This window comes from Lissotriton vulgaris, chromosome 1_1 (assembly GCF_964263255.1).
Source record: "Lissotriton vulgaris chromosome 1_1, aLisVul1.2, whole genome shotgun sequence".
Classification (NCBI taxonomy): Eukaryota; Metazoa; Chordata; class Amphibia; order Caudata; family Salamandridae; genus Lissotriton; species Lissotriton vulgaris.
This window is the reverse complement of record NC_141685.1, coordinates 92,633,767-92,645,273: the sequence shown is the minus strand read 5'-3', so window position 1 is coordinate 92,645,273 and position 11,507 is coordinate 92,633,767. Positions and strand designations below refer to the sequence as shown.

At 44.4% G+C, this 11,507-nt stretch overlaps 1 protein-coding gene and 1 long non-coding RNA gene across 4 annotated transcripts in view; both read right to left on the bottom strand.

The window, feature by feature from the left end:
- Positions 1–1,115: 1,115 nt before the first annotated feature.
- LOC147737522 (uncharacterized) lies at positions 1,116–2,991 on the bottom strand. Of its 3 annotated transcripts, none has more exons than XM_086934057.1 (2): positions 1,580–2,991; positions 1,116–1,495 (listed from the first exon to the last, which is right to left on the bottom strand). In XM_086934057.1, the coding sequence occupies exons 1-2, from the start codon at positions 2,883–2,885 to the stop codon at positions 1,116–1,118; spliced, it is 1,686 nt and encodes a 561-aa protein (XP_086790183.1). In that variant the 5' UTR covers positions 2,886–2,991. The 3 variants fall into 3 exon arrangements, with proteins under 3 accessions (XP_086790183.1, XP_086790269.1, XP_086790351.1); XM_086934143.1 differs by having other exon boundaries at positions 1,116–1,693; positions 1,856–2,991; XM_086934225.1 differs by having other exon boundaries at positions 1,116–1,693; positions 1,946–2,991.
- Positions 2,992–3,662: 671 nt separating this feature from the next.
- Positions 3,663–11,507, bottom strand: part of LOC147737521 (uncharacterized) — a 53,553-nt gene continuing 45,708 nt past the window's right edge. The window contains exons 3-4 of the long non-coding RNA XR_015299436.1: positions 3,972–4,140; positions 3,663–3,821 (exon numbers count right to left, since the gene is read on the bottom strand). This is a non-coding gene — a long non-coding RNA (uncharacterized LOC147737521). The remainder of the gene's footprint in view (positions 3,822–3,971; positions 4,141–11,507) is intronic.

Genomic DNA, 11,507 nt, shown 5'->3' with positions numbered 1-11,507 from the left:
ACGGCATGACCCTTACGCACTCCGCTGCTCGCGGAACTCTGCGCACAAAGCCGGAGTGTTTTTGTCACTTCGCGGAGTTCCTCATTGAGGAACTCCGCATAGGCTTAATCTTATGATGAAAATATAGATACCAGTCATATGTTAAGAAACAAGGGTGAGTAGAAACCTTTTGGGTAGAGTACATTTAAGACATTAATATTGTGATTTTTTTGGGCAATTAGTTGTTTTTTGCAAGCACTAACACTTCTCTGTGTCAAGTAAAGACCTTGAGAGTTTTGTAACGTTCAGATACTCAAATTGTGGATTTTGTTGCAATAAAAAAATGTTAATGCTTGAAATTGCTTTGGGGGTTGCATGCGGGCAGCCTCAGTTATCCTGCAAGAGTTTCTCGATTAAACCTATTGCAACTACAATATGTGCTCTCTCATGTAAAGTCAGGTTGTTAGAAGCTTTTCTGCAACTCAAGCTACGCCTTACTTTTCACCTGGTGTGGATGCATTTCTCATGTGTAGTGAGATCTCCTTTCTCAGTAAAATGTTTCTGGCTTTCCCCTCCTGTATAAGGCTTTAGTCCAGTGTGAATTCCCTCATGTGAAATGACATTGTATTTGTGATTAAACCTTATCTGACATTCAGAACACACATAAGGCTTTTTTCCTCGGTGTGAGTTTGCTCATGACAAGTGAGAAGTAATTTGTAACCAAAACTTTGCTTGCATTTCGAGCACTCATAAGGTTTTTCCCCAGAGTGGGAACTCTCATGAAGCATAACACTGTCTTTCAGATTCATGCTTTTATGGCATAAGGATTTTCTCCAGTGTGGAGTTTCTCATGGTGAGATAGCGTTTTTCTCTGCAGCTTTTCTGGAATTCAGAGCACTCATAAGGATTTTCATCAGTATGGAGTCGCTTATGCTTAGTGAGGCTGTGCCAATCAAATAGGAATTCATGGCATTCACAGCATAGGTAATGTTTTTCCCCTGTCTGCGTTTGCTCATGTAGAGTGAGATTGCGTTTAAAATTTATGCTTTTCTGGCACTTGGAGCACTGAATTATTTTGATAGTGTGTTTTCTTATGGCGCTTGTAACCATCTCTACCTCTGAATCTTTTCTGACATTTAGAGCACTGATAATTTTTTTTCTCTAGTGTGGATTCTCACATGTTCAGTGAGATTAGATTTAAGGCGGAAACATTTTTGGCATTCGGAGCACTGATAAGGCTTTTCTCCAGTGTGGATTCTTATATGGTTAGTGAGATTGCCTTTTTCACTGAAACATTTCAGGCATTCAGAGCACTGATAAGGTTTTTCCTGAGTATGGATTCTTATATGCTGAGTGAGACTGATTTTTCCACTGAAACATTTGTGGCATTCAGAGCACTGATAAGGTTTTTCCCCAGTGTGGGTTCTAATATGCTGAGTGAGATTGCTTGTTAGGCTGAAACATTTCTGGCATTCAGAGCACTGATAAGGTTTTTCCCCAGTGTGGGTTCTTATATGTTTAGTGAGATCGAATTTGTTTATGAAACATTTCTGACATTCAGAGCACTGATAAGGTTGTTCGCCTGTGTGGGTCCTTGTATGTTGAGTGAGTATTATTTTGTCACTGAAACATTTCTGGCATTCAGAGCAATGATAAGGTTTTTCCCCAGTGTGGAATCTCACATGTGCAGTTAGATGTGATTTACGTCTGAAATCTTTTGGGCATTCAGAGCACTGATAAGGTCTTTCCCCAGTGTGGGTCTGTATATGCTGAGTGAGACTGAATTTGTTTATGAAACATTTCTGACATTCAGAGCACTGATAAGGTTGTTCGCCTGTGTGGGTTTTTATATGCACTGTGAGAAAGTGTTTTTCACTGAAACATTTGTGGCATTCAGAGCACTGATAACGGTTTTCCCCAGTGTGGATTCTTATGTGCTGTGTGAGACTACTTTTTGTCCTGAAACATTTCTGGCATTCAGAGCACTGATAAGGTTTTTCCCCAGTGTGGAATCTCAAATGTGCAGTTAGAATTGATTTACGGTTGAAATGTTTTGGGCATTCAGAGCACTGATAAGGTTTTTCCCCAGTGTGGAATCTCAAATGTACAGTTAGAAGTGATTTAAATTTGAAATGTTTTGGGCATTCAGAACACTGATAAGGTTTTTCCCCAGTGTGGATTCTTGTATGTTCAGTGAGTTTGCTTTTGTAACTAAAACATTTCTGGCATTCAGAGCACTGAAAAGGTTTATTATACCCAGTGTGGGTTCTTATATGCTGAGTGAGACTGCTTCGGTTACTGAAACATTTCTGGCATTCAGAGCACTGATAAGGTTTTTCCACAGAGTGGGTTAATGCATGTCGAGATAGGCTCGGTTTGTTACAAAACCTTTTCTGGCATTCAGAGCACTGATAAGGTTTTCCCCCAGTGTGGTTCTTTGTATGTAGAGTGAGTCCTCTTTTTTCACTGAAACATTTCTGGCATTCAGCGCACTGATAAGGTTTTTCGCCAGAGTGGAATCTCATATGTTCAGTGAGTTTAGATTTACGGCAGAAACTTTTTTGGCATTCAGCGCACTGGTAAGGTTTTTCCCCAGAGTGGGTTAATGCATGTTCATATAGACTCGCTTTGACTCTAAAGCTTTTCTGGCACTCAGAGCACTGATAAGGTTTTTCCCCAGTGTGGATTCTCATATGCTCAGTGAGATAAGATTTACGCCTGAAACTTTTTTGGCATACTTTGCACGGAGAGTGGTTTTCCCCAGTGTGGATTCTCATATGCTCAGTGAGATAAGATTTACACCTGAAACTTTTTTGGCATACTTTGCACTGAGAGTGGATTCCCCCAGTGTGCATTCTGTCAACTTCTGTGAGATAATATTTATGGCTGTGTCTTTTTAGGCACATGTAACTTTTTCCCCCAAATTAGGTTATTTTGCCTTCATTGAGGTGGTTTTGAACACTGAATTTGTTCTAACAGTCCGTGTTTTTATAAGGTGTATACCTACAGTTAATATCTCTACGATTCGTTTTCTCTTGCTTATAGGCCACGGTAAGAGGGAACCCGATTTTAGAGTCAGGCTTGTTTAGATAATGTTCAGCATTTATCTCTAAAAGAAATTGTTTGTAATCTTCTTAACACTTGAATTGAGCAAACTATGTCTGGAGGCAGCCCTGTAACACATCTGTCGAAATGTTTCTAGCAGATAATAGTCTTTAGGTTATAGCCTATCCGGCAGCAACTTATTTTGTGACTGAAGATTTTCTCAAATCTATTTGTATAGGTTCTTAACAATGCAGTGATAAGGGGTTAGTCTGATAATTAATAATTAAACTGATAAGTACCTTTTTGCACTGACATAATGGCAGTAACTGAGGGTGTTAGAACGTGCACAGTACTATTGTGGATCACCAGTTGCAGAACATCGGTTCCTTTTACCCTTTCTTTGTTTGGTGTAAGGTTAAGATTTGTAGTTCTAAAGACGAGGATGTATTTACATTGCCTATAGCGCAACTGTGCTCATTTGATCCATTTTTATCTTTAACTGTTTTACATATCACTCACGCACAGCAGATAATGTTGAGGCGATTTACATAGAATTACAGAATAGTACACAATAAAAAGGAAACAATCTGAGATGGTCATTAACACAATAAAGTGGTGAATTTTTAAGGTTTTCGCAAGAGTGAGCAGAGTGGGTCGTGGTTTTCTACCCAGAGGCAGATAGTCTCAAACTTGCGTAACTGGTTAAAAACGGTTGTTGAACAAAGGTGATTTTCCAATCTTTCGGTTGTTAACGTGTCAGCTTCGGAGTCTTCTCTCAGCGTCTTTTCTTTGATGGTCTGCAGAAGAAACCTTTTGTTATAACTTTACTTTTATGCAATGTGTGCTTCCTCTCTGGAATTACATGATTTTTTAGATGAACGTTATTCTGTGCACAGATATGGCTTTGCTCTGGGTTAATGAAATACTAAATTAGAGACTTCACTTACAGTATAGTACTTTCCTCAGCTCCCACTTCCTCGCCACACCTAGATTTTGGAAATTGTTTAAACGTAGAAGGCTGGATGTCCTTCAGTTTTTCAAAATAATCCTTCTTATGGCACTGACTTCAGTTGCCTGGTGCTAAATCTTGCTTTCTTCGTCAGTAATTTCAATCACCTATAGTATTAAAATTAAATAGTTAATACATGAACATTTCCCAAAATATAATTTACAAGCCAAATCAATGCAGAGTTGCAGAATTTTGAAAATGTTGAGCTGTTTTTCAGACAGAGAAGAGTGTAGAATGGTAGCCTGAGAGTGCTTGGATGTAGGAGTGAGGATTTATAGAATTTTCTAAATTTTATTAAGCTCACAAAGGATACATGCACCCTATGGACTTGTAACATTGAATCCCAAAGGCAGAAATTAAAGTCATATGCACTGGCACCAAACAGATATTTAAACAAGCATTTGCAATGCAATAGGTCTCGCATTAGGAAAGTTTGAGGTATTGGTATTGTAAATGACAATTTTTTTATTTATGTGTTGGTTTTGAAAATAGTGAAATTAATAGCTTTGTCATTTACAATGCCAATAGTTTTCACTTTCGCAAACGTGACACCTATAGCATTTGTAAGAGAGAGAGAGCCTGCTCGGCTCTATCCTTCCCTTTAATTCTCTGGCTTGCCCACCTTTACCCGATACACCGTGCTAGGAAGAAGGGGCATATGGTGTACAATCATGCAGACTGCGGTTTGCTAAAATGCTTCTATTTTGAAACACATAGGCGCATCTTGCTATAGGAGTCCTGGTGTGTGTACCCCAGGCACGCTTGTGATGCGAAGATGTTGGTTGTAATGATGTGTGTTGAGCAGAGTGCTTAGACAGGAGTGCTGTAATAAATGACAAACAAATTACAGTGCGAAGGATCATAAGTGGGCTAAACATGTCCAGTAAAGGCTACATAAATGCAATTGCAATCCAGTGTTTCTGAGGCAGACTGTGCTGTGGTAGTAGTTGTATATATACAATGTTCTCATGCACTCTGTGCTCGGGGAGGGGTGCGGGGTGTTCTCACGAGATCTCCTCCCCAGCAGTTGCTGTCAGTGCCCGGCTCTGTAGTACCATGGCGGCGCTAGCTGTGCGGAGGCTGCTATGGGTGCAGCGACTGAGCTGTCCCGGCTCAAGGGGCTACGAGATCCGCCTGGTGCACAGCGGCGGCGCCGGTGCCGCCTCCCTCTGGTCGGTGCGGCGGATGGCCAAACTCGGTGTCGCTTCGGGGGCTGTGTGCTGCGCCATCTACTACCTATACCGGACCCGTTATATTCCCACGGAGTCTCTCCGCGCCTCCGCCGAAAACCGAGGTACCCGACAGCGTCTGCAGAGCGGCGCCGGTCTCAGGCGGGAGCAGGCAGCCCGCCTCCCCCCGCGGCTCTCCCTCCTGCCGGTAGCAGCGGCGGCCAGTGAAATGGTAGGAGGCTCCTCAGCATCACGAACACCAGCCCAGAGGGTCGGTGGCAGTGGAGGGTTATCAGGGCGCTATCCCTGTCAGCGTCTGTGCTGGGGCCTGGTCCATGTAAGCGCCTGCACCCAGCTGATGTGATGACAAGAGCAGAGGGAGCCACCCCACCTCTCAGGGTAGCGGGGAGTTCTCCTCCCCGTCCACATACAGTGGGCCTGCTCTCTCACAGATAATCTTCCTCCCATGTCTTCTTCCCCTTAACCCGGTTCTTCGACCTTTCAGAAATGCACATAGAGGAACACCCCCGTTTACCATTTTCCACTCCTCCAGCGCCCCTCCATCCCAGCACAAGATATCGCCTCTCGTCCGTAGACTGTCCTCCAACCCTTACGTACCCTCTAGTATAGAAGTGCTTGCTCGATGTGCTTGCTGACGTGTATTCACTTCTTTCCAAATGATTTAATATTTACAAAGATGACTTGGTTGCCACTGTTTTATTTGGAAAAACCTGTTTTAAAAATATATTTAAAATAATATGTATTCGGCTGCGCACTGGGTGAATTCGTCTGCGTTTGTTTACATCTTGGTATGTTATCATGTAATAAGAAAGCCTGGTATAAATTGTGAAACATTCATAGTCTGCAACGGGACCCGTGAGCACGAGTGGCAGTGAACTACTCTTCCTCTGCTCATACGACCCTCCGCTAATAGTGTGAGTACAGCGGCGTGAGTCTGTGTCCCCGTTTCAGCCTTTGTGATGAGCTGGGAGAGGCAAGGAGACCTGCAAGGGAAGCAGCATGTACCGCTGGCAGCAGGTGCAACGTCAGGGATGTGTCAGGAGGGCAACGCCCCTGCCGTCGTCATAGGCCCCTACAGTAAAGCTAATGGTGGAAGACGTTGAATTTTCAGTATGGTGAAGTGGGTAAAACTCTTAAGTGGTACCTCGTGATGAGTGTGGGACTCCTGATAGAGATAGGTTGGGGGGGGGGAGGAGGCTGGCTTTTGTTGTCAAGATTGGAAACCCTTGTGTTATGTAATTATTAAACTGTCATTAGTGGAACCGTGAGACTAAGATTGTTCTCCATTAACCAAAACTGTCTGGTCCTGGTCACAGCACGTTATTTCCACGTGCGTCAGTACTTTCTCGCAGAACTGAGGGACTTTGTTTGTTAAACTTCTTTGTTGTGACTTAATCATCCGTATGCAGGAAACAGCTTAAGAACTGGGTTTATTAACTTTAGGCACATAGACGTCGCAACGTCCCTTTCTCTTCAGCCAGCAGCAACTGCCACTCGAGGAATGCTGCTTCGCAGAAGAACTTCGGTACAGCAAGATTCCACGGAGGCACGCGGCCACCGACACAAGTGGAATCATAACACTCTTCTTTAAAAGTGGATTGTTGCAACTGAGCTGTTCCTTTTGCCCCCAGGGCTGAGAGGATGAGGTATATGTTGTCGAGTGGGTTGACCGCTGGTTCCTGCAGAATGTCCCCACAGACTTCGACAGGGAGCTGACTCAGGCTTCTGCGACCAGCCTGGCAGGTTCCAGAGATCAGATTTCTGCAAGCCTTAGCTCAAATGCTGACAGCGTGTGGACAAGTCACCCGGCTCAGAGCATTTTTGTGTATACTGGCATGCTTCCCCAGTGAAATCTATTGAAAACCAGCTTTCGAAATAATGCTAACAGCGAGCATGTTATTTAAAAGGCAGCCTTGAAAAAACGAAAATAATAAAAGCGAAACAAATAATAATTAAAAGCCAGCTTTAGAAATAATGCTCACAGCAAGCGTGTTCATTCAAAGGCAGCCTTGGGAAAACAAAACTGATGAAAGCGAAACTGACACTGCACACACAGCAAGCAGCCAGCAGCGCGCTCCCGTGGTCAAAACTGACAATGAACAGGCGCGCGTCTGACTCGTGTCTACATTCCCAAATACGGCTGACAATAGTTGTCTACGCAGACAGCAATCAATGCTTCGCATTGAATGCAGGTCTGCTCGACCTAAAAAGGATACTATTAAATAATTTTTAATCTAGATTTGTGGGACGGGAATTTCCCCTCCATGGACAACAGGCATTTTTCCCCTGCCCTGAGTTACCACCTACTTGTATCTGGTATCCTGACTTTTGAGTTTGGCCTCTGCCGCACACAAATCTATTGAGTATTGCGAGGACTATGCCTAGACATATCCTCAACTATGGTCCAGAGTATGAATCGAGGGCAATGAAATTAAGGCGTACTTTCATGTGTTCATTTTATTCCACTTGATTAACCTTTGCTAGGTTTTTCTGCACCAGGATGTACAGTGTGCAGAAAAACAGGACACCATTTTTGTCCAGACAGGAAAATTAGACTGAAAAGACGCATAAGACTCTGGGTGCAGCAGAAGCAGCCAAGACTTATGCTGTTTTTTTACTAACTAGGGGAAACTCACAATTCTTCCCTTAGTTAGACATTTCTTTATCCTTCCCTCCCCTGCTTCACCCATCGCCCCCCAACCAACCACATGCATATATCTACCACCTGCTTAAATCAAGTGGTAAATAAAAGCCCAAAAACATTATGAAATAGTGAATGGCATGCGGTTTAACAGGCAGAAGAATATGTTCCTTGTGGCAACTCCACAGTCAATGGCGTCAAACTGGTAATTGCACAATACTGGGATAAATCTACCACAAAACAATTACATGAGATTTTGCTGCCACCCCAGTATTGTGCAACTTCTAACAAGGGACTATGAGAGGTCTTGGACCGGTCCTGTGACCTGGAGGGTCACACCAAGTGTGCCCTTATTTAAGGCAGAGGACAGTCATTTAACAGCTAGAGCGGTGGTGGCAATACACCCTGTTGTAAGGATCAAAAGCCTGATGAGATCTTTGCATCATGGTCAGTGGAGTGGCTTCCTACTGACACACCCATGTAATGCTCCATTTCTATGCCTATGCCCAGACTTTGCGCTAACATCAAGTGTGTGTTTAGGGTGTTGGTGTGCGTAGCATAAATGCAATGTGAGAGTCCCACAGAGTAAACAGCATCTCCTGCCTGCCAGCTGTGTATGCAAGTGGGACCATCTATCCCTTTTTTATACCCTAGTTCAAAGTCCCCTGTTACCAAGGAATAAAGTGCTCTACAAAGTACTCAGGTGTCTGCTGTGACACCAGGGATAGTGTCAGCCTATCTAAGTTGAGGGGACATCACCTGCAGGCTGAATTACTTAATGGAGAAGCTGTGTACCTGTCCTGAAGAGCCTAGAAGTCTGCCTAGAAGCCTGCCTGTCTGGTAAGAAAGGGAAGGGAAGACAAGTCTGTCCTGGAAGAAGCAAGGTCCGACACATCCTCGTTATCTGTAGGGCGGGCCGGAAAGCTATCCAGCAGGACCAGCTAGTATGAGGGACTTCCTGCCCCGCCAAGACGCTCCCAACAGTTCAAGGTAGAAATTAAAACTCTACGACAAAGTGATTGTTGAGGCCCAGTTGGACGATTGTGTGCTGCCAACGGCGTGTTCAAGGTTGCATTTGCCAAATTCCTAACACAACAGGGTCTGAATCTACTGGCTTCCTGGAGAGCATGTGTTGGGCTTTTAGCTGCTGAATTTCTGACTACTTTGTGTCAGAGGCCCATGAGGGACTACAACTACTCCAGTGTAGAACACCCTGTCTGAGCTTACGCCTGTGGTCCAGCCGGCCACAATGTGGGCTCAATTGCTGACAGTCGGGCCTCCAGAGGGGCTGCACTTACCGACAGGCCAGGTGTGACTGCTACCTTGGGACTGCTGATCTTCAGGCAAAGGCAAATAAAAGACAGAATGGGTGCCCTACTGTATGCAGCCCTACATCCAGCGCTCAACAAAAGCCTGCTGGTGGGTCACCGCTCTCTCGAGTGTTCGGGCGTGCCATTCAAGTGCCGGGAAACAGGAAAGAGATCCAAACAAGACTGACTCATCCGGTGGAAGGACAAGACGCTTACGACAGAGCATATACACATTGGGGTGACTGGAGTGACAGAACTGCACCTATACTATATTCATGATACTCCTAAATGCCCCTAGAGGGGAAGAGGGTATCAGAACCGGATGCACCTGTCTACAGCACTTGGTAGTCTGGCATGCCTGCACCATCCTTTCACCCAGACTGTCCATAAAGTTGATTTTAGAGCTGCTACGCACATAGCAGGGGGAATCTCAGACCATTCGCTGGAGGAGGTGCAACTCGATGGTCCGGTTGTGGACTTCATCCTACCCCCAAGGGTTGATCCGTGATATTTAAAAGACAAGACGTTCAAAGCTCGTATGAGAGATAGAGCAGAATTCTATTTTAAGGAGAACAGGCGGCCTGTTGAATCAGCTTGCATGCTATAGGGTGAATTTAAGGCAGTGATTTGCGTCCAGACACAAGCCTTGATTGGGAGAATGTCGACGGAACGTAAATTGAAGTGCGAGGCTCAGGACAAGGAATGTGCTTTCCTGGAGGTTCGGTTGGCAAGTGGGGAATCAGTTTCTCTCCCATTACACCATCAACTGAAGCAGCACACATTAAGAGCACTAATGGAAATTAGCGTGCACTCATGCGCTGGCTACCCAGCATTGTCTCTATGATGTTGGTGATAAAGCCAATGAGTTGCTTACATGGTTAGAGAGACAACACAAAGGACGGAACTGGATCCTTGAGGACACTGACAAAAAGGGGACGGAAATACTGGGAGAGACTTCCTCAAAGACCTGACCCTGTCAATGCTAACGAATGAGGACCGAGACTCACTAGACCAATTTTGAGAATCTGGCCCTTTGCGAGCGCTATTTTTGCATTTGGGATTAATTATCCCAAATGCAAAAATCGCAATTCTAGAAATCGCTAAATTGAGATTAATTGCATTTAAGGAATCTCAATTTGAGATTCCTTAAATGCAATTCATGAACCATTTTAAAATTGCGAATTCGCAATCTGGGGCCGCTATTTACTGCGAAGTCTAACTACGTGGTATATAGCAAAACCTTTGAAAAATGCACTAAAGTGCATTTTTCAAAGTTTCATGTTGCGCACACACATGCCCTTAGGGCATGTGTGTGCGCAACATATGAGCACACATCAATTTCAGGGGTGCAACAGGGTGTCCTTTGGACACCCCTGCACCCTTGAAATCGCAATCTCAGTTTACGAATCGCTAATTGCGATTAGCAAATTGAGATTATCTTCCCATTCATTCCTATTCATTCCTATGGGCCTCTAGGCCCATAGGAATGAATCGGGAGATATTCCTTAATTGCAACTCGCAATTTGCGAGTCACTATTAAGGAATTATTAGAAATCGCTATTTTTTAAGTGATTTCTTGATGAATAGCATTTTGCTATTCCTTAATAGCGAATCGGTATTTTTCGCTATTAAGGAATAGCAAAATGTGTTCTTGATGAATCTGGGGGTTGGAACCTTGCAAACAGGGCAAGCGATGGGGCCTGATGAGCTGCCGTTAGAATTATATAAAAGCATGATGGCTAAAATCAGGGAGTACCTCCAGAGTAGGTTTCAGACTGCCTGAAAATAAGTGTGTCTCCCGGAGGACGTCTGAGGTGGTGGTCATCCCAAAAAGGACGAACCAGTGTGGGTCTTATAGACCTTTCTCCCCGCTTAATATTGAGACTAAGGTCCTTGCGAACGCCCTGCCGATCTGCCTGCAGACAGTAATTGCAACAGTGGTTCATCCTGATCAATCGGGCTTTATGCCACACTTGCGGGCGCTCCCACTCTCCTTACTGGGCTGGGTGGCCCTATTTAAAGTGATGACCCTCCAGGGTCTCCTGTACATTGTGCAAAAAATGTCCTTTAAGATCCTTCCAGACATTTTTTTTCAAAAGGTAGTCTGAGAACTTCGGCTCCTGTTGTGGGATGGTGGCACGTAACGCTGAGTACGTTGCAGAGGGAAGTTTATTAAGATGGACTGGCGGTCCGGAGCATTCACAAGTATTACTGGGCCACGCAGCAGGTGGCAGTCAACAACTGGGTTTTTGCAGACTGTGAGGGTCCTGCTTACTGGGTAGATAGATTGGCCATGAATGAGCAAGAGAGGTTACCCCACCCCGGTGCTGTAT